At 23.3% G+C, this 24,146-nt stretch overlaps 3 protein-coding genes across 3 annotated transcripts; all 3 read left to right on the forward strand.

Annotated features, from left to right (window-relative positions):
- Positions 1-221: 221 nt before the first annotated feature.
- Positions 222-3,048, forward strand: LOC122500623 (zinc finger protein 813-like). Its single transcript, XM_043609634.1, has 3 exons — positions 222-684; positions 1,570-1,863; positions 2,804-3,048. The coding sequence occupies exons 1-3, from the start codon at positions 222-224 to the stop codon at positions 3,046-3,048; spliced, it is 1,002 nt and encodes a 333-aa protein (XP_043465569.1).
- A 5,041-nt stretch (positions 3,049-8,089) lies between these two features.
- Positions 8,090-13,606, forward strand: LOC122500661. Its single transcript, XM_043609701.1, has 5 exons — positions 8,090-8,576; positions 9,369-9,551; positions 10,121-10,362; positions 12,911-13,079; positions 13,272-13,606. The coding sequence occupies exons 1-5, from the start codon at positions 8,420-8,422 to the stop codon at positions 13,433-13,435; spliced, it is 915 nt and encodes a 304-aa protein (XP_043465636.1). The 5' UTR covers positions 8,090-8,419; the 3' UTR covers positions 13,436-13,606.
- Positions 13,607-14,114: 508 nt separating this feature from the next.
- Positions 14,115-19,761, forward strand: LOC122500624 (zinc finger protein 271-like). Its single transcript, XM_043609635.1, has 5 exons — positions 14,115-14,322; positions 14,715-14,930; positions 15,219-15,329; positions 18,849-19,121; positions 19,544-19,761. The coding sequence occupies exons 1-5, from the start codon at positions 14,115-14,117 to the stop codon at positions 19,759-19,761; spliced, it is 1,026 nt and encodes a 341-aa protein (XP_043465570.1).
- The last annotated feature ends 4,385 nt before the right edge of the window (positions 19,762-24,146 follow it).

A 24,146-nucleotide genomic window follows, 5' to 3' on the forward strand; every position in this document is an offset into this window, starting at 1 on the left:
GTTCTTGTCGATATACTACTGCGAGGGGTCTTCTTGTTACTTAAAAATATCCCCTCCAACAAATATTTAATAATTAGTTAAATAATCAAACGTCTTATCAAATCTTATCAATCAAACGTGTTGCCTCGCATCACTTTTGATTCTTTTTTTTTGTCTCAATTTCAAATCCTTAGAAATTCTGTGAATATGATTTAATAATATTAACAAAATTACTTCCAATCATGATTGCAGGAAAAATGAGAAAAAGACGTAACAGAAAAATGCCAAGGATTAAAGTTAAGAGCGCGAGTAAACTTTTTAAGCCCATCAAGCAGGAGATAGTTGAAGATATTGAACCTACTTGTCAATATTGCAGAAAAACATTTCGATCCTATTATTCAAAAGTCCTACACGAAGATTACAGTTGTATTTCAAATCCCCAGAAAGTGCGAAAGGAAGAAAAGATGATTCAAATCAAGCTAGAGAAATGCGACGAGAGAATAAAAAATTATAAGTGCGAAAAATGTTATCGAACATTTTCCAATGAATCAAAAATGAAGAGTCATTTGAACAGTGGACCCTGTCAGATAAAGGACGAGAAGCCAAGAATTTCTTTGTTGAAAAATTATTTGCACAGTTGTTCAAAGTGCAATGCTTGCTTTAATGCCAGGCACAATTTAATGAGACATTTAAGAAACAATTGTCGTTCATAAATCATAGTTTTAGAGAATTTTCGTTTATATAACACGTTATTTTCTGAAAATTTCTCTATCCAATGTTATTTCCATAAATTTTTTTTCTTAACCGAAAAAAACAATATTCTAAAAATTCTATAAGAACACAGAAAAAACGATGATCTAATTTTAAAAAGCGTCTATTTAAATAGGAGACAAGAATATTCCCTACTTAAATTTAGATTAACGTTTTTTCTGTGCACATAACTACAATTTTCTATCATGTGTTATTTCCATAAAAATTAATTTCTATGAGACGTTATTTGCATATTTATATAATTTATTCTATAATTGGATTAGTTCTAAATTAAATAGCAATGAGAAAGTCTAAACAAAAAAATTTGTTCTTTTTATTTATCCAAAATCTTTATGGAAAGATTTTCTTTCCACAGTATTCCTTTATATCATTTTGCTTTTGAATTCGTAAATTTTGCTAATAAATAGCAATTATTACTAATTTATTGGTAAAATTTACTAAATTCATAATCAAAAAGACAGTCACTTAAAAAAAATTTAGTGATTTCTATTAAATTAGTAAAATTTACTAATTCATAATCAAAAAGTCAGTAACTTAATAAATAGTGTTTTCTAGTAATTTATTAGTAAAATTTACTAGTTCATAATCAAAAATTCAATCACCATAACTCAAACATAGTAAACATTTTTAGATTTAAATTCAAAGAGCAAAAAAGTAATAATTCCAAATGAAAATTTGATTTACATAAATTGAAATCAATTTACAATGAATCAAAATTAGGTAACTAAATTTATCAAAAATCAATATTAAAATTGATGAAAAAGCAATTAAAATTTCTCCTACATTTCTAAACTATCTGAATTCTCTGTTTCATTCTAGGTACGTACAATGAAAATTGGATGCCAGTAATAAATTCAGTAACAACTATTCAAGAAATGATACCACGTGATGAACTAATGGCACAAGCAAATGGTTGCCAATGTCGCTTTTGTTTCAAAATGTTTGGCACTTTTGGTGCAAAAAATCGACACGAGAACAATTTTTGTTTCCTAAATCCAGAAGCCGCTCTTAAAGCGAATAAATTGTATTGCTGTGAGGCTTGCGGAGCAAATTTCAGTAAAATGAATCACTTTAGATATCACAAGAAGAATGATTGTGGAATACTTCACAAATGTAATTTATGCAAGCGAATATTTTCCTGTCTACATAGTTTACAACGACATAAACGTATATGTAATACGGAAAATTATAAGTGAAAAAAAAATATAATTATATTCTAATTCTATTGTTTCTATTGTCTATTGTAATTATATATATTCTCCAAAGTATAAACTTCTTCAACGAATTTATATAAAATTTTCAACTATTTTTAATGAAACTTTGTCTATCGTTTATTATTAGGCAAAATGTACTGTTTTGAAAAAAGGATAAAATAAACAGAATTTTTCAAAAAGATTGTATATTTTAATCATAAATGTTATTGTACTAAATTTTATTCATTTAACCTTTAGAGGGCAGGTAAATTTGTACAAATTTGAGTAGTTTTTTATTTAAAAAAATGAAATAAAAAGTCAATTCGATAAAAAGAATCGTTAAAATAAATGCTAGGCACTATTAGTGGGCACCCCGGGCCCTTCAAGGTTAAGACTACAATTTAAAATCATTCACTAATATTTCGTTTATTGTACTAAATTTTATTCATTTAAGACTATAATTTAAAATAATTCGTTAAAAATTCGTTTATTTCTGTTTCGTTTCCATTTTATTTGCCTTATGTCTTAAAATAATTCGTTTATTTTATTATAAAAATTCATTATTTATTATTCTTATTATTTATTTCTTTTTATTTTATTATTTTTATTATATCTTATAATATATTATTTATTTTTATTTATTTAAGAATAATTTTCAATAATTCGTTTATGTTTAAAAATTCACATTAAAAAAAACTAACAAAATACTTTCTGGTCTCATATTGTGTAGTTGTTAAACAATTCTGTGCATATTTCATAACTTAAATTTTTAAAAAAGCTTTTACAATTTTAGAATACTTTTTCAAATGTATAAAAATTTGTACATTCGACTAACGAGAAGTATTTTGTTTTTGTTTTAGGCAACTGGACACTTCCCGAAATGCATAAATCGAATAGAGGCAGTAAGTACAGACCTCACATTTGCGAATATTGCGGCGCAAGTTATGCAAGTTATGGCAATTTAACGTATCACAAGAAGCACGACTGTGGCAGAAGGCATCAGTGCTACAAATGTGGTCAATCTTTTTCACAAAAAGGTTCAATGATAAGACACGCGAAACAAAGGTGCCATTTCACACCGAGAGAAACAATTTATTCCTCGTAGGCAACGCAAATCGCGTTTTATTAAATTAATTATAGTAATATTATTAATATAAATAATAAATTAATTCAGAGTTTTTCTAAGGATATCAAATTGAGACAAAAAAACGTATCAAAATTGTTGCACAATTTTGATACGTTTTTTTGTCTCAATTTGATATCCTTAGAAAAACTGTGTTAGTATTATTAATTTTGATAATAAATCACACGGCAAAAACAAAATCTAAAATCGTCTACATATTAAAAAATCGTTTACACAAAAATTGGAAAATGTTATTTTTGAGCTTAAAATCATTTTAAGTAAATTTTAGGTCTTAAAATTTTGCTCTCAATGCTAAAATTCAAAAATGCTTCTAATATATAAATAAAGAAATATAAACGGTTTTAGTCAAAACTGAACTGAAAGTAAGATTCAGTTTTTGCAGTGTAATTATTATTAATTTTAATAATAAATTACTTATTATTAATATAATTAATATTAGTCGAATAGTAATTTATTTGGTAAGAATAAAAAAAATTTAGTTAGCACAAATTCTTTATTAGAAATTTATCAAAAAGTTGTTTTGTTTCCTAGATAAATTAATTATATATTAAAATGTATAATTCTTTCTGTTATAGTCATCAATGAATTTTATTTGTAAGAATATGTTTAAATATAGGGAAAAATAATTTGGCTTCGAGCGCAAAAATTTGTTCCATTAAATTATAAGAAGAAGATAATAGAGAAATAATAATGAATTTCGTATATATTTATAGTACGAATTAAAAAAATAATGTATGTAATTAGTCGGCGTCATTAGTTCCGGTTCTGTGATTTCAATATTATTAAGGATTATTATAAAAAGAAAATTTTTATTTAATTTAATTTATGACATATGCACTTTCAAAGAAGTGAATTAAAATTATCAAGACTACGATATGTACCTACAGATTTTAAAGTATAATGTACGTTTTGAGTATAAAACACTAAAGAGAATAAAGTTTAATTTAATGCGGCAGAGTATTTTATTAAAATTCAAAACCGAGGATTTGAATACTTATATTAACCAAATTTGTTATTTGGCAACATTTATTTCTTGTAATGTAAAGAGAGCAATGCAATTTACTCGAAAGATCCGCGCAATTTTTTTTTGTAGCGTAGGTTTTACTATTTTCGGCCTACGTTTCAATGTTATGTTTATAACTGACACTTTTAATAAATATCATTTAAGGGGATGTAAAAGTCGATAATATTTTCCTATTAAAGTTCATCTGTGTAAAAATTGCCTCTACTTTGACATCCCCTTAAGTATTCTAAATTTCCAAGGCAACAACTCGTTCGGTCATAGTGCGCACATGGCTCGCGCAGCAGGTAACTTACTCGATGAAGAAAAATACACACACACTCGCGATTTTTAACAATTTCGAACACTCCCGATAACTCGATTTTATTACTTTCAAATGAACGCGATTTTATGGTCTATACACAGGAAAAAAAAATTCTGACTCCGTTTACACCTTAAATTCAGCCCATGTATTTCACATAAGTCTGTCCTTGTTTAACGGGGCTGACTCCGTTTACATCATAAATTCAGCCTCAAAAAGAGGCTGAAAGTAAAACTTTTTTTTTAGTGTGTAAACGAGCACTCCCGAGAAGACGATTTTAATTGCTAAACTTTCAGAATTTGTCGCATTTCCAAAAATTACGTTTTTAACACTTTTTTCCGAATTATATTCACATTTTATTACTGTTTTTTCACTTTCAATTTACGCAGCGAACACACTTGTTTCTTCAATCAACTGCGAAGACAACATATAATCTCACTTAAAATTGTTTTTAACAATCTTATATCCATTTTCTTGTTTGCAGACCTACTGACAGGTTTAAACTGAATTCAATAAATAATTTTCGACAAATCCTGTCCGTTGTGATCCACCAATCGAATTGAGTCCGTTTGTTTCAAATCCTAACGTTCCGCACATTGCCCGCGTGATGTACTTATGAGCAAAAGTCCCGGAGTCCTTGCTTTGTTGCACTACCTGAAAAAATTACAATAAACTTAATGAATTACAGTGAATTTTGAATTCACATTTAAATAAATTATTTTTCTTATACAGAAACAACCAAAAAATTACAGTATTATGAATCTGTTTAAATCGTCGATGGTAAAGTAGGGAATGTGGTAAAAGCTGCAAAAACAGAGGAAAAGTTAATTTCGCGCATACGCAGAACGCAGCATTGTTTTCAACAATGAAATATTGTGCTGCGCAGGCGCAAATTTAACTATTTCTTCAGCTTAATTTATCCTTCCCTACTTTACCCTCCACGGGGTAAAAAAAGTTTCTAGAACTTTTATAGTTAATGAGAAGATAATTTACTTTGGTTCAACAAGGATCCTGGTGGCAAGTGGACTAACTAAAAAATTCCATTAGTGAGAAAAGAACGGAGCTATCTCTATCCTTTTCTTACCAATCAGACTTTTTAGTTAGTCCACTTGCCACTAGGAACCATCAACCAAACATAACCTACAATTTTTCGCCTCAAAACCTCTAAGTTTTACTTTACTAGCTCCTCCGACGGCCGCAAGCGGCCGTCTACGGTGCTAGTTTTAATATGTCCATTGTCCGAGTCCATTATTTCATTAATAATAATATTCAAATTTTTTCAGTTAATAATTTGCTTATTTATATTTGAAATGTTGACGTTTTTTTTGACAATGCAAAATAAGATTTATTATGAGTACTTTCTCTTAACAAAAATAAAATTTATATATTCGCGCTCTTTTTAAATAACATACGACTGCAGCGCCACCTTCACATGTACAAACAATTTTAAAAACACCCTTCTATTAAGATTTTACATTCTCATTGCCCATTCTTTACTTCGATACTTTTCGATACATTCGACCTTTCCACTCCATGTCTTTTTTAAGAAAGGATTTCGTCGTCAGAGATCATCATCAATCAACTATTATCATTATTGTTTATACCACACTAATTGACATTTCATCCAAATTAAATAATTTGTAAAATTTTGTTCAAAACACACATTTTTTCTAAATAAATAAACACTTTAAAATAATTATATGTACAATAATTTGTTCAACACTTTGGAATATTGTTCCTGTAAATAATTTTCCATTTACACTAACAAAAAATAATTTTCTTATGTTTTAGGTAATTGGAGTGAAATAAAACTTCCGAGCAGAGTAGGTCATAGGCCAAGACCTCACATATGTGACTACTGTGGCTCAAGTTATGCAAATTTTGGCAGTTTAACATACCACAAGAAACACGATTGCGGAAAAAGCCATCAATGCTACAAATGTGGTCAATATTTTTCACAAAAGTGTTCTATGACCAGACACTTGAAGAATAGATGTCATTAGCAATTTTTAGATTAGATATTTGCATTTTAGGCCTGTAAGCAAAATATAACCTCCAAGAATCGTGAATCGAAAGCCTTCACATGAGAGAGAAAAGGAAAAAAGACTCTTCTATCCTTTTCTCTCCCATGTAAAATTTTACGTTTGGGGAAATTAGTTCTGCTTACAAGCGCCTATTCTGTGAATCTTTCTGCCATTGAAAAACAAATTATATATGTCAATAATGTGCTCGACTTATGGGGTCGTTCAAAAAATACGTAACGCTTTTTTGGGGGGGGGAAGCTATTTATTACTGTTAGCAGAAAAAATGGTGCTAATATATACAACATGGGGGGAGGGGGTTATAGCGTTACATATTTTTTGAACGATCCCTTTATTGCACGAAATTTAGTTTTAATTTGTAAATATAGATTTTAGAGATTTGTTCATATGTAAGATTCTAAGGAAGAGATATAGTTAAATTTGTGTATAATATATAGCAAATTTTATAATTATCGGTATTATAAAGCTTCGTTGCAATTTTTTCGTATCAGTGGAATTTACTTTTTTTCTAATTATAATTAAAAGAGAACGATTTTCTATACGTAAAATAATACTGATATAAATATACGTACCCATCTCTGTCGGAAAGATATAGGTTATGTTAGCCATCTGTGTCAATTTCAATTTCAATGTTCAGCGTTGGCACTTATACTTGCGTTACGCTGCGTATATACGGCCATGACCTGGTGACTGCCATCTGTGTCCTTGCGGTACTGTCATGCGCATGATCAAATGAACCCCCACATAGCTGAGAAGTAACTCTACAGTATGATAGAAGTAACAATCTCAATAAAACAGTATCGTAGGATTAGCCAGACCTATATATGACAGTTAACAGGAAAATTTTTAGTATTGAACTCGAAATTTTGTAGTTGAACTAAAAGTATTCAGTTTTCGCAAAATTCGTATTTATTACAAACGCTTGTTTACTTTATATATACTCTCAAGTCATGTGAATAAAGATATTTTTTAACTTTTACAATTTAATTTTACTTTTTCTTTTTTCACACGCTTATTTTCACGATTTTCACGTATTTTCCGTATTTTTAGTCTATTAGAGGATGTTTGCAAATTAAATTTTAAAACTCATTTCTAACTATAAGCGATTTTAGGAAAAAGGCCAACGCACAATTCCACGAAAGAAATGCATGAGATAGAAAAGGACACAAATGTATACTGTCCTTTTCTAACCCATGCGTTGCGTTCGCGAAGCAATTGCGCATATAGGCCCATAAAAATGTCGCTAACTGCTTTAATAATTTGCTAATAAGAAATATTTTTTTTGTTTTAGGTAACTGGGCGACTGATTATAAGAAAAATTCGTTGATTAAAGTCAATATGTCAAGACACGTTTGCGAATATTGTGGAGCAAGATATGCAAGTTATGCCAATTTGACCTACCATAAGAAACATGATTGTGGCAAATTGCACCAATGCTTCAAATGTTGTCAATGTTTTTCGCAAAAATCTTCCTTGAACAGACATTTGAAACAAAGATGCAAGGGGAAAAGATAAATAACCGCAGTAATTGAAAAGAAATTAATTTTTTAATAAGAAAATTGTTTTTAAAAATTATTATTTAATTACTTTTTTTCTACGGCGGTTACAATTTTTGTACCAGGAGCGGAAGTAAAAAAATATTTCTATCTTTTTATTTTAATAATTTTCTATTGAATTTTATGCACATTTTTTATAATTACGAATATATTTAAAATTATTCCTCTAAATCGGATCAAAATTAAACTGAAATACCGAAATTTTCCACCTTTTGACAAAAATTCTTTATTCTTACTGTTGAACACCATAACAATACGGCCCTGCGATGAGAACCTGGAGAGAAGTGTTGAATATGCGACACAGGATACACATGTGTAAATGCATCGTTTTGAATTAATCTATCGTTTCTTTATAAAGTTTTATAAATAAAGTTAATGTGTTAATAAAAATTTTGAAAATTCTCATCTCTAAATGGATGCAATTCAACGAAAACGTGATAAAGCTCGTCTACGAGTAAGAAAATTCCGAGCAATAAAGAAAGCTTTACAGGAAATTGAAGAACCATCAAATACTCAGGATGAGTCCTTAAGTTCTTTTTCGATAAAAAGTGAAGATATTGATATTGAAGGTCAGCTATTGAACACAATTATTGTATTAAAAGCACTGGAATATTTGTATAATAAATATTTGCAATCATTTGCATCTAATCATTTTTATTTTAAAAGCTATTAATCGCCTCATACTGTATAACTTACACGTATATAAGTATTTTAATTTTAGTTGTACTTTTATTTATATTTTAGTAAATATTATGAATAATTTTTTATAATACTACTTTTTTAAATAATATTTTTTATTCATCTTATTCGTGAATAAAACACTTTTGAAGCATTTGCAAGATTTACAATTTGTATTTTTAGGTTATGTCAATCAAAACAAAGTTTTATTTTGATACATATATATGTACAGATACAGTATACTAAACTAAAATAATTTAATTTTTATATAAGTGAATTAAAGGTCATTAGTTGAAGAAGTGGTAAATTGATAAGATATCAGCGATGTGATTTAATTTATTCGGGAGTTTTATATAAAAACTAAAGTAATAGTAAGTGACGAACCTGTTTTGGAAATTAGGATTATATTGTTTCCTTCGGGTTTACATATCTGAATATAAGAATAAATTTATTTACTAACACTGCGGTTTTTTATTTTCTATCTAAATATCCTTATCTCTCATTTTCTGACACTCGCATTTTTTCCCTTTTTATACTATTATTTTTGTAGGACTTATTCTCTCCTTATTTATTATATATTACACCCACGCCCTTGTTATGCCTTCTGTTTATTTATCATTAAAGATTAATTTTTTTTTTTTTGAAATACACAAAAATAAATAAATGTGTAATGATTTTTTCAGAAAGTGGCCCTGATTTACCAACGTCAAATCCTTCGTCTAATTTTGAATTTGTGGATTTCTCCATTTCTGAATTGCAACCAATATTGGCGAGAGATTTTGATTTAATTGATAAGGAACAGGACTCTGAGCCACAGAAAAAACGTATTAAACCAGACGAGGAGGAGAGCAATCGCTATTCATCTAGTAAATATATATTTTATTCTTATTTTGATAATATTCGAAATCTGAATATCGAATATTTTTGTAAAATATAAAAATTGGGAATTTCAATTTAAACAAATAGTCTCAGAGTTTAGAACAAAATGTTTCTTTCGAAATTTACAAGACTTTCTTCATATTATATATTTTATACTCTCACTCAATAAAATTTGTGTTAAAAACCCAAAAAATTTAAAATTCAAATTATCAATTTATAATAATGTCAACTTTTTGCCTTTCATCAATATTTTGAAAAGTTTTCAATTAAGAATATTATCTACAAGTTTTTAACGTTAAAATAAAATATTAAAAATCTTTTCACAAATTAATGATTGCAGGAAAAATTTAAATTTTACATTTAAAAACTTTATAATTAATTTTCTTTTATAGTGAGATAAAATTTTTGTTTAATTTCAAGAAGAAATAAATAGATTTTGATTTATGTTTTTAAATAAATAGATTTTGTTCGGAACTTTGGGATAAAAATAAAATATTTGAAGTTAATAACAATTATTTATTAGACAATTTAAAAAAAGTTTCTCCTTGAATTGCAGACTTCCAAAAATATGTTGTTAAGGAATTAATTAGAATTCGATCGCAATTGGAAGACATACAACATAGTCAACAGCAGCTGGCTAATAAATTAAATTCCGCTGGTGTCATTGAACCAACGCCATTGGATGCAATTGACAAATTTATGGAAGAATATTCACTTAGTTTACCTTTTAAATCCGTTGGGGAATTCGAACGTTTCGATGTCGCTTTGGCATCAAATGCAACACTTCGAGCTAAGTTTGTAAGTTGATTTCACATATTCAGGAATCAGGGATCACAGACTGTCAGCTTTTCACTTTTTTCAATTTAATCACCAATTTCATTTATTTTCACCTATTTCACCAATTTCATTAATTTTTACCTATTTCATCAATTTCGTTAATTTTCACTTATTTCACTAATTTAATTAATTTTCTCCCATTTCACCAATTTTGTTAATTTTCACTTATTTCAATAATTTTATTAATTTTCTCCTATTTCGCCTCTTTTGTAAATTTTCCAAATATTTTAAATCAAGATTTCAGTTTTTGAAAAATAGTTAAATTAATTTATATTTCAAAAAATCTGAATTTCAATTTCTTAAAACTTTCATCGATTAAAATGTTAGTTTCTTCTGAATTTAATTCGTAACAACTAAATGTTTTGGAAAAAAATCAAAAATCTTTGAAATTTATCTTTTTTTATAATTAAGCTCCAATGTAGCTTCAGCCGATTTAGAATCAGGATCAAACATACAATTCGTCCAAATTTTAAACAATATAAATTTCAAATTCTAATCTTAATTAATTTCAAATTCAATCATTTAAAATTTTCTCTGTTGATTTTAAAAATTTTTTCTGTTCGTGGAAAATTTATGAATTTTTTCTGTTTTTTATATTTTAGAAAAATATCTTTCAAAAATTATTGATTTGAATAGAAATAAAAAATCTAATTTGTAACATTTTTAAAGTTTATAAATTGTTTATTTTTTCAAACATGACGCAAAATTTAAGTTTGAAATAGAAATAAATAAATTTCGTTAATTTAAATTTTCAAAACTTTAGAAAGCTTGACTCGCATTTTGAAAGAATTTAAATTTCGGACAAAATTTATTTATTTTTCCTTTAAATTAAAATTTTATTGCAATAATATTGCGTCACGTATTGAAAAATAAATAATAAAGATTTTAAATGTTTAATTTTATTTTTGCTTTTTATGAAAATCATTCATTTTTGAAAATATTTATATTATCGAAAATATTACAATATAAAAAAACAGGATTTCAACGTTCAAATGAATGACGATTTTTTTTGTACATTTCGTTAAAATTTTAAATTTTGTTCTTAGACAAAAAAAATTATTTTTTGCTGATTTAAAAAATTAATTAATTTCTAGAAATGTTTTTGAATTTTATTTTCAATTTCATTCTAGTAATTTTTGAAAATAAATAGAAAAAAAATATTCATTTATTTCAACGTTCTAATATATCGAAAAATTCAACAAAATGTCCCTAAAGAAACCTTTATTTTGTATAAGAAATTTCGTAAATTTCATAAATTTTTGTATGAATTGATTAAATTGATTTAAGTTTATTAAAATTGAGTAAATTAAATAAAATAGAGTAAATTCGAGAAATTAAAATTATAACTCTTCATGAATTAAATTATTTTCTCTAATTTCCAACTAAACTTCATCTCTAAATCAATTATTTTAAATAATTTTTTGAAAGTTCTTCGAGAATTAAATTTAAAAATACTAAAATTCAATTTTTTATAATAATTGTAACTGTTTATGCTTTTTTCTTAAGATTATTAAGCTATAATATTTTCAAAAAATAAAAATTATCAAATTTTTGAAGAATTTTAATTATATATATAACCATTATTTCTCCGAAATTTTAATAAGTCCAAAAAAGTATATTTTTATTTGCTTTATTCGAAGATAATTAAATCTTAAAAAATTATGATAAAAAAATTCTAAGAATTAAGTAGTTTTTAAAAATATCATAATAATTTTAATTTAATTTAATTTATTCAAAACCTTGTTCTTAGCCCCTAGGACTTATACAAGCGAAGTCTCATTATTGTTTTTAAAAATATTTTAATGTAATTTTTCAAAAAGAATTGAATTTCTTAAAAGAGTTTCTGTAATATTTAAGAGAAAAACTAATTAATTTCTTGATGAATTTTAATTAAATATTTTGAACATGATTCTCTTCTCCAAAATGTTAAAAATAATTCTAAAATGTTATTATTTTTTGCATGTATTTGAATTCGGAAATATGTGATTGAAAGTACGGAAAATACTAAATTTTAAAAAATTAGAAGGTAATTTTTATTAATTTTCATTTTTAAATTTACGTTTAAAGATTTTTCATTAAAATTTTTGATAATTCAATTATTTTAAAAATTTGCAATTAAATTTCTTTAAAAGTTAATTTTCAAAAATTATAGTAATAATACTTGAGAAAAATCAATTATTTTCAATTAAATTGTACAAAATTTCAATTATTCAAAATCTTGTTAATTCTATATTTTGAAAATTTAAATAGAAAAATGATTCAAAAATAATTTTTGAAAGATTTATTTATAGTTATTTTTCGCACTATAAAAATTGAAAAAGTCGCAATTTTTAAAAATAAGTGGGAAAAATCCCAATTTTCTAAATTTCCCTGACAAAAAATTTTTTTTCCTAACATTTCCCTGACTTTACTGACAAAAATTGAGTGAAACTTGAATAAAAATAGAAAACAATGATAAATAATTGACAAAAACTTTTTTATTGATAAAGAAATTATTTGTTTGCGATAGATGGCTTCGTTGCTGGATCTATTCGACAGAAACCATGTTGCAACAAAAACACTGGTAAACATAATGAAGAAATACATGTCTCGAGACGTTGCCCTAAGTTACACTGCTGTTAAACCCGTTAAAGATAAATACGTCTTGAAGGGAACAACTTTCTGCAAGTGCATAATAAGTAAGACACAATTTTCGAATTTTAAATCCAATACATAAATTAAATTAACAAAATAAATTAATATTACTAAAAATAAATTAAGTTTTGAATTTTAATCCAAAAAATCAAGTTAATTATTTTTTTTTCTCAATATTTCAATTCAATAAAAATCTTTTTCAACCTTAACTAATTGACTTTATTTTCATTTTCCAGGTGTACTTTTAAAAAATCATATCGATAAAAATACCGGAACTAAAGCAACAGAACACAACTTATTATCAGCATTAGGATCTGTTTTGGCGAATGCCAAGGACTGGGAAGGTTTCAGAGCTCGCCGATCTAAACCTAATGCTATAAGATATGACAACGACTTTTAATTATTAATAATAAATATTAATAATAATTACAATAATATATAATTAACATTACACGTATATAATATATGTGTTCTAATTCATTTATCTTATGTGTATTGTGTTTTTGACTTTAATTGAATGAAATTGTAATACATTTTCAATCAAATAAATGGTATCGTTTGTAATATGAAAGCACTTTATACAATCACTTTCTCACTTCTCTAAGTTAGAAAAATTTCTTATTTCTTTCATATTCAAAAGCTGAAAAATCATTTATTTTGTCGAAATTATTCTAACTGAAAATGAAAAATTGTTAATTTTCTGTTCGTTGGTTTTTTTCTTACTCATACAAAATTTGTAAAAAAAATTTGTCACAATTCGGTATTTTTCTACTGAAGAAAAAAAAGGTATTGTCCTTAGATCCAATTTTCTTTATCGTTTTATTGCATTTGCATGAAATTGTACTAATATGGGAAGATATTACAATATTACCTGGTTTTGAATTATTTGTTACTTGAATGAATTTCTATAATGTTTTTTTTTGAGTTTTTCAAATGTTGTTCAATTTTTGAAATGTTGAAATGTTGAAATGTTGAAATGTTGAAGTGTTGAAATGTTCTTGAAATTTACTTTGAACTAACTCTTTTTCTTTTTTTCAGGTTTCGGACAAAACTTTTCACGGACGAAACTACTAAAGTATATGGATCAACGTACGCGTTATATTAACGCAATCGACGCTAAAAAATATCCCTGTGGATCGTGCACGAGTGTTTTTCGTCACAAGAACAGTCTCATGACTCATTTGCGTTACGAGTGTCAACAACCACCACGATTCAAATGTCCATATTGTCAATTTATCAGTAAGAAAACATCAAACGTACAGCAGCATATTCGACGAAAACATGAGGGTTTCAGAGTCTACGTGCACGATATTTATAATTTATAATTTATAATTTATAAATTTCATTCAAGAAAAATCTCGATTTTCGAAAGACTGCTTTTTGTCTGAACTAGTCAATTTTTTTTCGATTTTTGAAATAATAATCTTGCAAGAAAAAGAAAAATTGACGTGGAAATAACTTGACATTGTATTTTTAAATTTCCATATATAGAAAAGAAAAACTGCTGAAGCATATTTTTTAAAACTGAATGTAATGATATGAAAATAAAATTCATAAATTATACAGACATTTTTCTTTTATTTACACTTTTTTTCTTTGAAATAATGTTGAATTTTTGTCACAATAATTGAATTTCAATTTTGAATTATGAAAATATATTAAAACTATCTTCTTTTTAGATTCCAGAGACGGAGAATATTGGTGCCTAAAGTGTAATGTTCAGTATCCAGGGAAGCGAAGTTTGAAAGAACATTTGGCCGTTTTTTGCAATCGACCACCACGTTTTCAGTGTCCTTATTGTAATGTTTGCATGAAGCAGAGATCGAACGTTTACAAACATATCCGAAGAAAACACAAGGGAAACACTATTTATGTGATTGACTTGAAAGTTCCAAGTTCGGAATGAGTTTTAATAAAAATTTTAAATAATAAAATTAAATAATAATGAATAATAAAATTGTATGAAAAATATTTTCAAATAAAAAAAAAATTATTTTTTCTGTAAAAAAAGGAAATTTTTGTCTACCACCTCGAGAGCCACGATTGATTATTTTTTTCTTGCCTAAAATATATTGCACAAAGTATAAATTGATGTATTGCTACAGGAAATCACTAAATTTTTATTTCAACTATTAAAAATAAAAAAATTGTTTTACTAAATAATTATAATTTTCCCATTTCAGATTACTTCATGATAAGAAGCAATAGAAAAAAAAAATATGTTTGCGCCGAATGTAATAAGGCTTACGTGAACGATAGGGATTTACGAAGACATCAAAAATATGTTTGCGGTGGTAAATTACCACAATTTCAATGTCCCTTTTGTCCGCAAAAAGCAATCTACAGATGGTTGCTTACTGTTCACGTAAGAACTGTACATCCTGAAAATATTGTACATTTTGAGCAATTAAAATAATTTAATAACACAGAAACAAAACAAAGACATTCAGACAAAGATTCCCTGATGTCAGTTTTCGAAATGCAAATTTCCTCATTCAGGAAATTAAATATTTAATAAATTATTAAATAATTTATTTAGTGATTGTACTAATTTTTAATTAATAATAAATTAATTAGTGATAATTGTAATATATTTCAGTAATAAATTAATTACGAATTAATCTTGTATTGAAAATACATGTCGCATTCTTTGTACATATTTAAATAATTATTATTAATTTACCTGACTAATTTTGTTTATTGAAAATTATAATTTAGTATCTATAAACGTTTTTATTAATTTATATTAATAATTATTAATTATAATTACCGGAATACAACGAATATATAATAGCTGTATTCCGGTAAAATGTTCGCAGTTTGAAGTTAGTTGCTTTTTGCTTTTTTATTTCCAGACTTTTTAAATAATTTTTCTTTTTAAATGTTTAAAATTAAAAAATTAATGTACTGAAACTCATTGAATTCTTGTAAAGTATTTATTAAAAAAAATTGAATTTTATAAAGAATTATTCGATTGAATTCAATTATTTTCAAAATTATTTATAAAATTCTTTTAAAAAATTTAATTATAGTTTCAAAAATTCTGATAAAATTCTTTGGAGGAATTCAATTATTTTCATAAATAATAAAATTCTTCGCAGGAATTAAATTATTTTTAATAAAACTTTTAATACATTTTTTTTATATATTACAATTATGTTCAACAGTTTTTATAAAATTCTTAAGAAAAATTAATTATTTGTTTCATTAACATTTTTCGATTGAATTCAATTATTTTCAAAATTTTTAATGAAATTCTTTCAAAACATTGAATTATTTTCAAAAATTCTTATAAAATTCTTCGAAAAAATTCAATTATTTTTATAAATTGTAAAATTCTTTCAAAAAATTGAATTATTTTTATAAATTGTAATAAAATTTTTCTAAAAAAATTCAGTTATTCCTCAAAAGTTTTTATATAAAATTCTTTGTAAATTTCAGTTATTTTTCAAAAATTTTATTGAAAATTATTTTTTTAAAAAATTACATTGTTTTTACGAAATTAAAAATAAATTCTTCAAAAAATTTTAATTATTTACCACGAAAATCAATAAAATTCTTTAAAAGAATTTAATTTTCTGTCAATAATTTTAATAACAACTAATAATAAAATTATTAATTACAATTAATAATAAACACGATTATTTTAGAAACTTAACAGAATTCTCCATAAAATTCAATTACTTTCAAAATTTTTAATAAGATGATTAAAAAAACGACATTATTTTTAAAAAAATCAATTAAATTTTTCAAAATAATTTAATTATTTTCAATAATTGTATTAAAAATTCTTTAATCAATTTATAATTAATAGAAATCTTCGAAAAAAATTAAATTATTTTAATATAAATAATAAAATTCTTAACAGGATTTTACTTTTATTTTCAATACAATTTTAATTATTTTCTTCGAAAATTTCAATTATTTTTAAAAATCTTAAAAAATAATTGAATTTTTCACAGGAGTTCAATTATTTAAAAAACTTTTAATAAAATCCAATTCAAGAATTCAATTATTTTTAAAATTAATGAAATTTTCGCTGGAATTCAATTATTTTAAAATTTAAATACAATTTTAATTGAATTACAGGAAAAATTTAATTATTTTTTAATATTTTTTTTAAATTCATCGAAAGAATTCTATAATATTAATAAATAGTCAATATTTCACAGGAATTCAATTCTTTTAAATATACAATTTTAATAAAATTATTCTAAAAAATTCATTTATTTTTTTAAATTTTGCAAAAGTTAAATTATTTTTTTATATTTTTCAAAAAATCAATTATTTTTTTAAATTTTGCAAAAATTCAATTTTTTTTTTGAATTTTGCAAAAATTCAATTATTTGTAAAAATAATAAATTTTTTCGCAGCGATTCAATTTTATTTAAAAAAGTTTTAATAAAATTCTATTCAAGAATTCAATTATTTTCAGAAATAATTAAATTATTATCAATATGTACGGAAAATCATTGAATCATTGTAAAATATTTGTAAAAAAGATTTGAAAATAATTGAATTCAATTTCAAGAATTTTATTAACATTTTTTCAATAATTTAAATTCTTTCGAGAAAATGTAATTAAAATATTGTATTGAAATAATTTAAAAATAATTTAATTCTTGGCAAAATTTGTATTATAATTCTTTAAAATAATTGGATTGTTTTGAAGAATTTATTTCAATTTTCATGGAAATAAAGGAGTTTTTTAAAAATAATTTTTGCTGAAAATTTTGAAAATAATTGAATTTTAAGAAGAATTTCTTTTAAGTTTATAAAATAATTGTGTTTATTATATTAATTGTAATTAACGATTTTCATATTAAATTATATTGCAATTATTCATAGAAAATTAAATTCTTTTAAACAATTTTATTAGTGTATTTATAAATAATTACATTTTTTTTTAAGAATTATATTAAAAACTTTTGAGAACAATTGAATTGTTTAGAAAAATATTACAATTTTTAAAAATAATCTAACCTGCCAGAGAAATTTTTTTAAAATCATCTTGAATTTTATTGAATTTTATTAAAATCGTATTAAAAATAATTGAATTTCTTCGAAACATTTTATTATTTATGAAAATAATTGATTTGTTTCGAGAAATTTCGTTAAAATTGTATTGAAAATCATTGAATTTTTCGAATAAGAATTTTATTAAAAATTTTGAAAATAATGATTTTTTTCAAAAGAATTTCATCAAAATTGTTGAAAATATGTAATTGAATTTAGATGAAAATTCTTGAAAATAATTGAATTTAATTAAAATTTTTAAAAATAATTGTATTCTTCCAAAAAATTTTATTAAAATTGTTCTGAAGATAATTGAATTCCCCCGAAACATTTTATTATTTATAAAAATGATTGAATTTCTTTGCAGAGTTTTATTATTTATGGAAATATTTTAATTCTTGCGAAGAATTTTCTTATTTATGGGAATAATGAAATTCTTGTGACAAATTTTATTAAAATTTTTAATAAGTGAATTCTTTAAATTTTAAATCTGTAATTTAAAAATTGATGTTTATTCTTGAAAATATAAAATTTTTTAATTTACAAATTACAAAATAATGAGAAATGGAATACCGCGTATCATTTGCTAGTGTTTAATAAAGAATAATAAATAATAATTCTTTCTTTTAAGAAAATATTTGTACATTTGTAATACAATTTCATTTATATTTTAACCAAAAGGTCGACTATATATTTTTTAGCTTTAAATATTATTTAATTAACTTCTTGAAAATTAGTTTTATTTTTGTAAAAAAAAATGTTTATTATTAAAAAAAAGTGTAATTTTTTTGTTGTAGATTGGACGAGTTCTCCGAGGAACGACTCACTGAAGAAACAAAGTCACACGTCTGAAAAACCAGATCGGCAATTTTTTTACAGATGCAATCAGTGTAATAAAAGTTATCAACATCAACGAACACTTTCCCGTCATTTAAAACATGAGTGTGGAAAAACTGCCCGATTTCGTTGTCCCTATTGCACACACTGTACGAAGCAAAGAGGAAATTTATATCAACACATACGTTCGAGTCATCCGGGACAAAATATTTATTGTATCGATGCATTCTCTGGTTCATGAAACAAAAATTCGCTCTCAAATTAAAGTCGCAATTTTTAATTTTAAGATACAAAAAAAAAAATAACTTTTAATTACAAATATTATTTTGTGATCACATACTCTGTTGTATAATTAATTTATTTCATATGTAAATAAATGTACTGCATATTTTTTTAACGAAGATTTTTAACAGTATTTTCTCAATATATTTGCACTATTTTCCACTATAAAAATTATTTTATAAAATATTATATATTTTTCTTTGTTAATAAATTAGCTGCGAAAACTGTTATTTTGTGCTAGTGTTTAGAAAATAATTTTAATTCCATATTTGAAATATTATCGCTTCACACTAAATTCTAGATTAAAGCCTTTATTTCTAAAATTCGAGAACAATTTCAAATGCAATTTTATGACGAAAAATATTTTTTTCAGATTGGAGACAATACAGCTATCATCAACAGAAAATGTATTCATGTCCCCGGTGCGGAAGGAGTTATAAAATAAAGCAATCATTACGCAGACATTTAAAAGTCGAATGTGGTCGAGAACCGTCTCAAAAATGTCCGTTTTGCCCTCATTATTCCAAATATAAAGCGAGCATTTTAAAACATGTAAAATTAATTCATCCCGATATGCCTTCAATTAGATAGAAAATTTCATGTAGATTCGAAAATTCTGTATTACAATTATTCCGTTATGTCTTTATACAAATGTAAATAAAAATCGTTTTTTACAATACTCGATACTACATTACTTCCCACTACAAAAAAAATGGTATTTAATAATCAATATTAGTAATTAATTAATTAATAATATTAGTAATAAATTAATTGCTAAATAATAGTAATAAATTAATTAATAAATAATATTAGTTATAAGTTAATTAATTTTAATAATCAATATTCATAATCGTTGTATTCCGGTAATCTGTTCGCATAATTTGAAGTTAGTTTTTGTTTTCTTCTTTTTTTCTTAACTTTTCTAATTTTTCTTTTTAAATGTTTTCAATTTTTAAATTAATTTTAAAAAATTAATCATTTTCAATACAATTTTAATTAAATTTATCGAGAGAATGAATTCTTTCCATAAATTTAATTAAAATTAAATAAAATTTTATAATAAATAATTGAATATATAATAGGTATATTGAATTAATATAATAAATAATTGAATTTCAGTAAAGAGTTTTATTATTTTTAAAAAAAATCGAATTCATCTAAAGAATGTTATTAAAATTGTAATGAAAATAATTTAATTCTTGGTAAGAAATTTATTAAAATTTTTGAAAATAATTAAATTGTTTTGAAGAATTTATTTGAAATTTTTTTAAATAATGTTTTTTTTAATTATTTTTATTGAAAATTTGGAATGTAATTGAATTTTATGAAGAATTCTTTTTATGTTTCTAAAATAATCGTGTTTATTATTAATTTTTATTAAAATTATTGACAGAAAATTAAATTCTTTTAAAGAATTTTATTTGTTTTTGTAAAATAATTAAATATTTTTTGAAGAATTTCTTCAAATTTCGTAAAAACAATGTAAATTTTCAAAAAAAATTTCTCTGAAAGTTAAAAAAAAATTTTAATTTACAAAGAATTTTATATAAAAACTTTTTTTGAATAATTGAATTTTTTAGAAAAATTTTATTACAATTTATAATAATAATTGAATTTTTGGAAGAATTTTACAATTTATAAAAATAATTCAATTGTTTCGAAGAATTTTATCAGAATTTTTGAAAATATTAAATATTTGAAAGAATTTTATTAAAAATTTTGAAAATAATTGAATTCAATCGAAAAATTTCATTAAAATTGTATTGGAAATAATTGAATTTCAGGAAAGAAATTTATTATTTATGAAAATAATCGAATTCTTACAAAGAATTTTATTAAAATTGTAATGAAAATAATAATTTAATTCTTGGCAAGAATTTCATTAAAATTTTTGAAAATAATTATATTGTTTTGAAGAATTTATTTGAATTTTTTTTAAATAATGTTTTTTTAATCATTTTTATTGAAAATTTTGAAAGTAATTGAATTTTATGAAGAATTCTTTTTGTTTCTAAAATAATCGTGTTTATTATTAAATGTTATTAAATTATTGACAGAAAATTAAATTCTTTTAAAAAATTCTATTCGTTTTCGTGGTAAATAATTAAAAATTTTTGAAGAATTTCTTTAAATTTCGTAAAAAAATGTAATTTTTAAAAATAATGTTTACTGAAAGTTTTGAAAAATAATTGAAATTTACAAAGAATTTTATATAAAAACTTTTGAGGAATAATTGAATTTTTTAGAAAAATTTTATTACAATTTATAAAAATAATTCAATTGTTTCGAAGAATTTTAACAGAATTTTGGAAAATAATTCAATGTTTTGAAAGAATTTTATTAAAAATTTTGAAAATAATTGAATTCAATTGAAAAATGTCAATAAAACAAATAATTAATTTTTCTTAAGAATTTTATAAAAACTTGAAAATAATTGTAATATTTTAAAAAATAATTACACTCTTTTGAGAAATTTTATTAAAAGTTGTAATTAAAAATAATTTAATTCTTGCTAAGAATTTTATTATTTTTGAAAATATTTATGAATTCCTCCAAAGAATTTTATCAGAATTTTTGAAAATAATTAAATTTTTTGAAAGAGTTTTATGAATAATTTTGAAAATAATGAAATTCAAATTAATATTTTTAAAAATATTTTTCTTTTTATAGAAATTTTATTAAAAATTGTATTGAAAATAAATGAATTCCTTCGGGGAATTTTACGTTTTATAAAAATAAATGAATTATTCCAAAGAATGTTATTCTTTATGAGAATAATTGAATTGTTTTGAAAAATTTCAGAAAATAATTGAATGTTTTGAAAAAATTTTATTAAAAATTTTGCAAATAATTGAATTGAATCGAAAAATGTTAATAGAACGTATAAAAATAATTAATTTTTCTTAAGAATTTATAAAAACTGTTCAAAATAATTTATGCTTACATTTTAAAATATAAACATTTTTATTTACAAAATAATAAATGGAATTATTATTTAAATAATAATAAATGGAATATCGCGTTTCGCGCGTATCTTTTGCTAGTAATAGTAATAAATAAATTAATTATTTACAATAGTAATTTATATACATATATACTTTTGCTGTTTTAGTTTTAATTCCTTCTTTTTCAATTTGTACATTTCTATATAGACACTTTTTCAATATTTATGACAAAAATTTTATTAATTTAAAAAAAAAATGAAAAATAATTTTCTACTTAAAAAATATTATTATGTTTCTAGGATACAAACCGAGAAGATCTCGTGGTCTGGGACGACATTTTTGTCAAAATTGTGGTAGACGTTATTATGATGCCAAAAATCTCAGACGACATTTATCGCACGAATGCGGTAAAAAACCATTTCTCCAATGCATTTATTGTCCATATAAATCGACGTACAAATTTTATTTAGATAAACACATTGAGAAACATCGAACTGGAGCAATTCCTGGTTTTGGAAATTTTAGAAATAATTAATTATATAAGCTGGCACTCAAATTCCTTATAATATTCATTCGAATTTTCGTCTTGAAAAACTTAAAAAAAATACATGTAACTAATTTTTTAAACTAAAAATTTGTTTCGTCCGTTTTAAAAAAAAATTTTATCACTAAAAATGTAAAAAAAGAATGTAATCAATCAGGTGTATATAATTTTTAAAAAAATAAATTCGTATTTCTTATTTTTATCTTCACTGTTATTATAACATTTTATGTAAATAAATTGTATAATTATTTTCTTTTGATAATATTTTTGTGCTTAATTTTAATTAATTTAATTAATTTAGTTACCGCTTTAAATAAACTAATGAATTTTTTTTTCAATTTCAGAAAATAATCTCAATTTCGGAGAAAATCGAGCGAGAAAATATAGAAATACAAAGGAAAGTGAAAAAGTACCTGAAGGAAAATTTAGCTGTGCTGTTTGTGGTAGAACTTATATTTTAGCAAACAGTTTAATTAAACATATTCGCTACGAATGTGGAGGAAAAAAGAAATATTCTTGTAATTTTTGCAACACTGCCTTTACCCAAAATGGAAGTTTGCGTCGTCATCTGCAAAATAATCACAACATATTTGTAGAACCTAGAAAAAAATTTATATTAAATAGAAATTAAAAATTTTCATTTCAAACTGGAGAAAAAAATTTCTGATTTACCAATCGTAAATTAATTCAACAGGCCTCGGATCGACTTTAAGACACAAAAAAAGTCGAAAAAGTCGTCTATTTAATTCAATGTTGCAACAAAAATTTTATCTTGTAACAGTAATTATTGTTTTTTTTTAAAGTTATTAAGGTAAAATATTTTTAAAAAATTATAATGAAGAAACTCTTAAAATTAATATTTTAAAAATATTTCTAAATAATTTTTAAGATTTTTTTCAATTACATGTACAATTAAAAAATTACCAAACAATTGAATTTTGGTAAAATATTTTTAAAATAATTGAAATTTGATAAAATCTTTTTTAAAGAAATTGAATTTTGGTAGAATTGTTGAAAAATAATTGAAATTTGACAAAATCTTTTAAAAATAATTGAATTTTGGTCAAATCTTTTCGAAATAATTGAAATTTTATAAAATCTTTTAAAAATAATTGATTTTTGGTCAAATCTTTTGAAAATAATTGAATTTTGGTAAAATCGTTTAAAAATAATTGAAAATTGACAAAATCTTTTCAAAATAATTCAAACATTTGATACAATCTTTTTAAATCAATTGAAATTTTGGTAAAATCGTTTAAAAATAATTGAAATTTGACAAAATTTTTTTCAAATCATTGAATTTTGGTAAAATCTTTTCGAAATAATTGAAATTTTATAAAATCTTTTAAAAAGTAATTGATTTTTCGTCAAATCTGTTGAAAATAATTGAATTTTGGTAAAATCGTTTAAAGATAATTGAAATTGGACAAAATCTATTAAAAATAATTAAATTTTTGTCAAATCCTTTAAAAATAATTAAAAATTAA

The sequence above is a fragment of the Leptopilina heterotoma genome, unplaced genomic scaffold, assembly GCF_015476425.1.
Source record: "Leptopilina heterotoma isolate Lh14 unplaced genomic scaffold, ASM1547642v1 Lhet_19, whole genome shotgun sequence".
NCBI classification, from domain to species: Eukaryota; Metazoa; Arthropoda; class Insecta; order Hymenoptera; family Figitidae; genus Leptopilina; species Leptopilina heterotoma.

What these genes read in the sequence shown, in the direction of transcription:
- LOC122500623 (XM_043609634.1), top strand. Translation starts at nt 222, where the DNA reads ATGATTGCAGGAAAAATGAGAAAAAGACGTAACAGAAAAATGCCAAGG. An exon ending in ACATTTAAGAAACAATTGTC is followed by an intron (nt 685 to 1,569) that starts GTTCATAAATCA and finishes GTTTCATTCTAG; the next exon opens with GTACGTACAATGAAAATTGG. An exon ending in TTGTGGAATACTTCACAAAT is followed by an intron (nt 1,864 to 2,803) that starts GTAATTTATGCA and finishes TTTTTGTTTTAG; the next exon opens with GCAACTGGACACTTCCCGAA.
- LOC122500661 (XM_043609701.1), top strand. Translation starts at nt 8,420, where the DNA reads ATGGATGCAATTCAACGAAAACGTGATAAAGCTCGTCTACGAGTAAGA. An exon ending in TGAAGATATTGATATTGAAG is followed by an intron (nt 8,577 to 9,368) that starts GTCAGCTATTGA and finishes TGATTTTTTCAG; the next exon opens with AAAGTGGCCCTGATTTACCA. An exon ending in GAGCAATCGCTATTCATCTA is followed by an intron (nt 9,552 to 10,120) that starts GTAAATATATAT and finishes CTTGAATTGCAG; the next exon opens with ACTTCCAAAAATATGTTGTT.
- LOC122500624 (XM_043609635.1), top strand. Translation starts at nt 14,115, where the DNA reads ATGGATCAACGTACGCGTTATATTAACGCAATCGACGCTAAAAAATAT. An exon ending in GATTGACTTGAAAGTTCCAA is followed by an intron (nt 14,931 to 15,218) that starts GTTCGGAATGAG and finishes TTCCCATTTCAG; the next exon opens with ATTACTTCATGATAAGAAGC. An exon ending in TTGTATCGATGCATTCTCTG is followed by an intron (nt 19,122 to 19,543) that starts GTTCATGAAACA and finishes TATTTTTTTCAG; the next exon opens with ATTGGAGACAATACAGCTAT.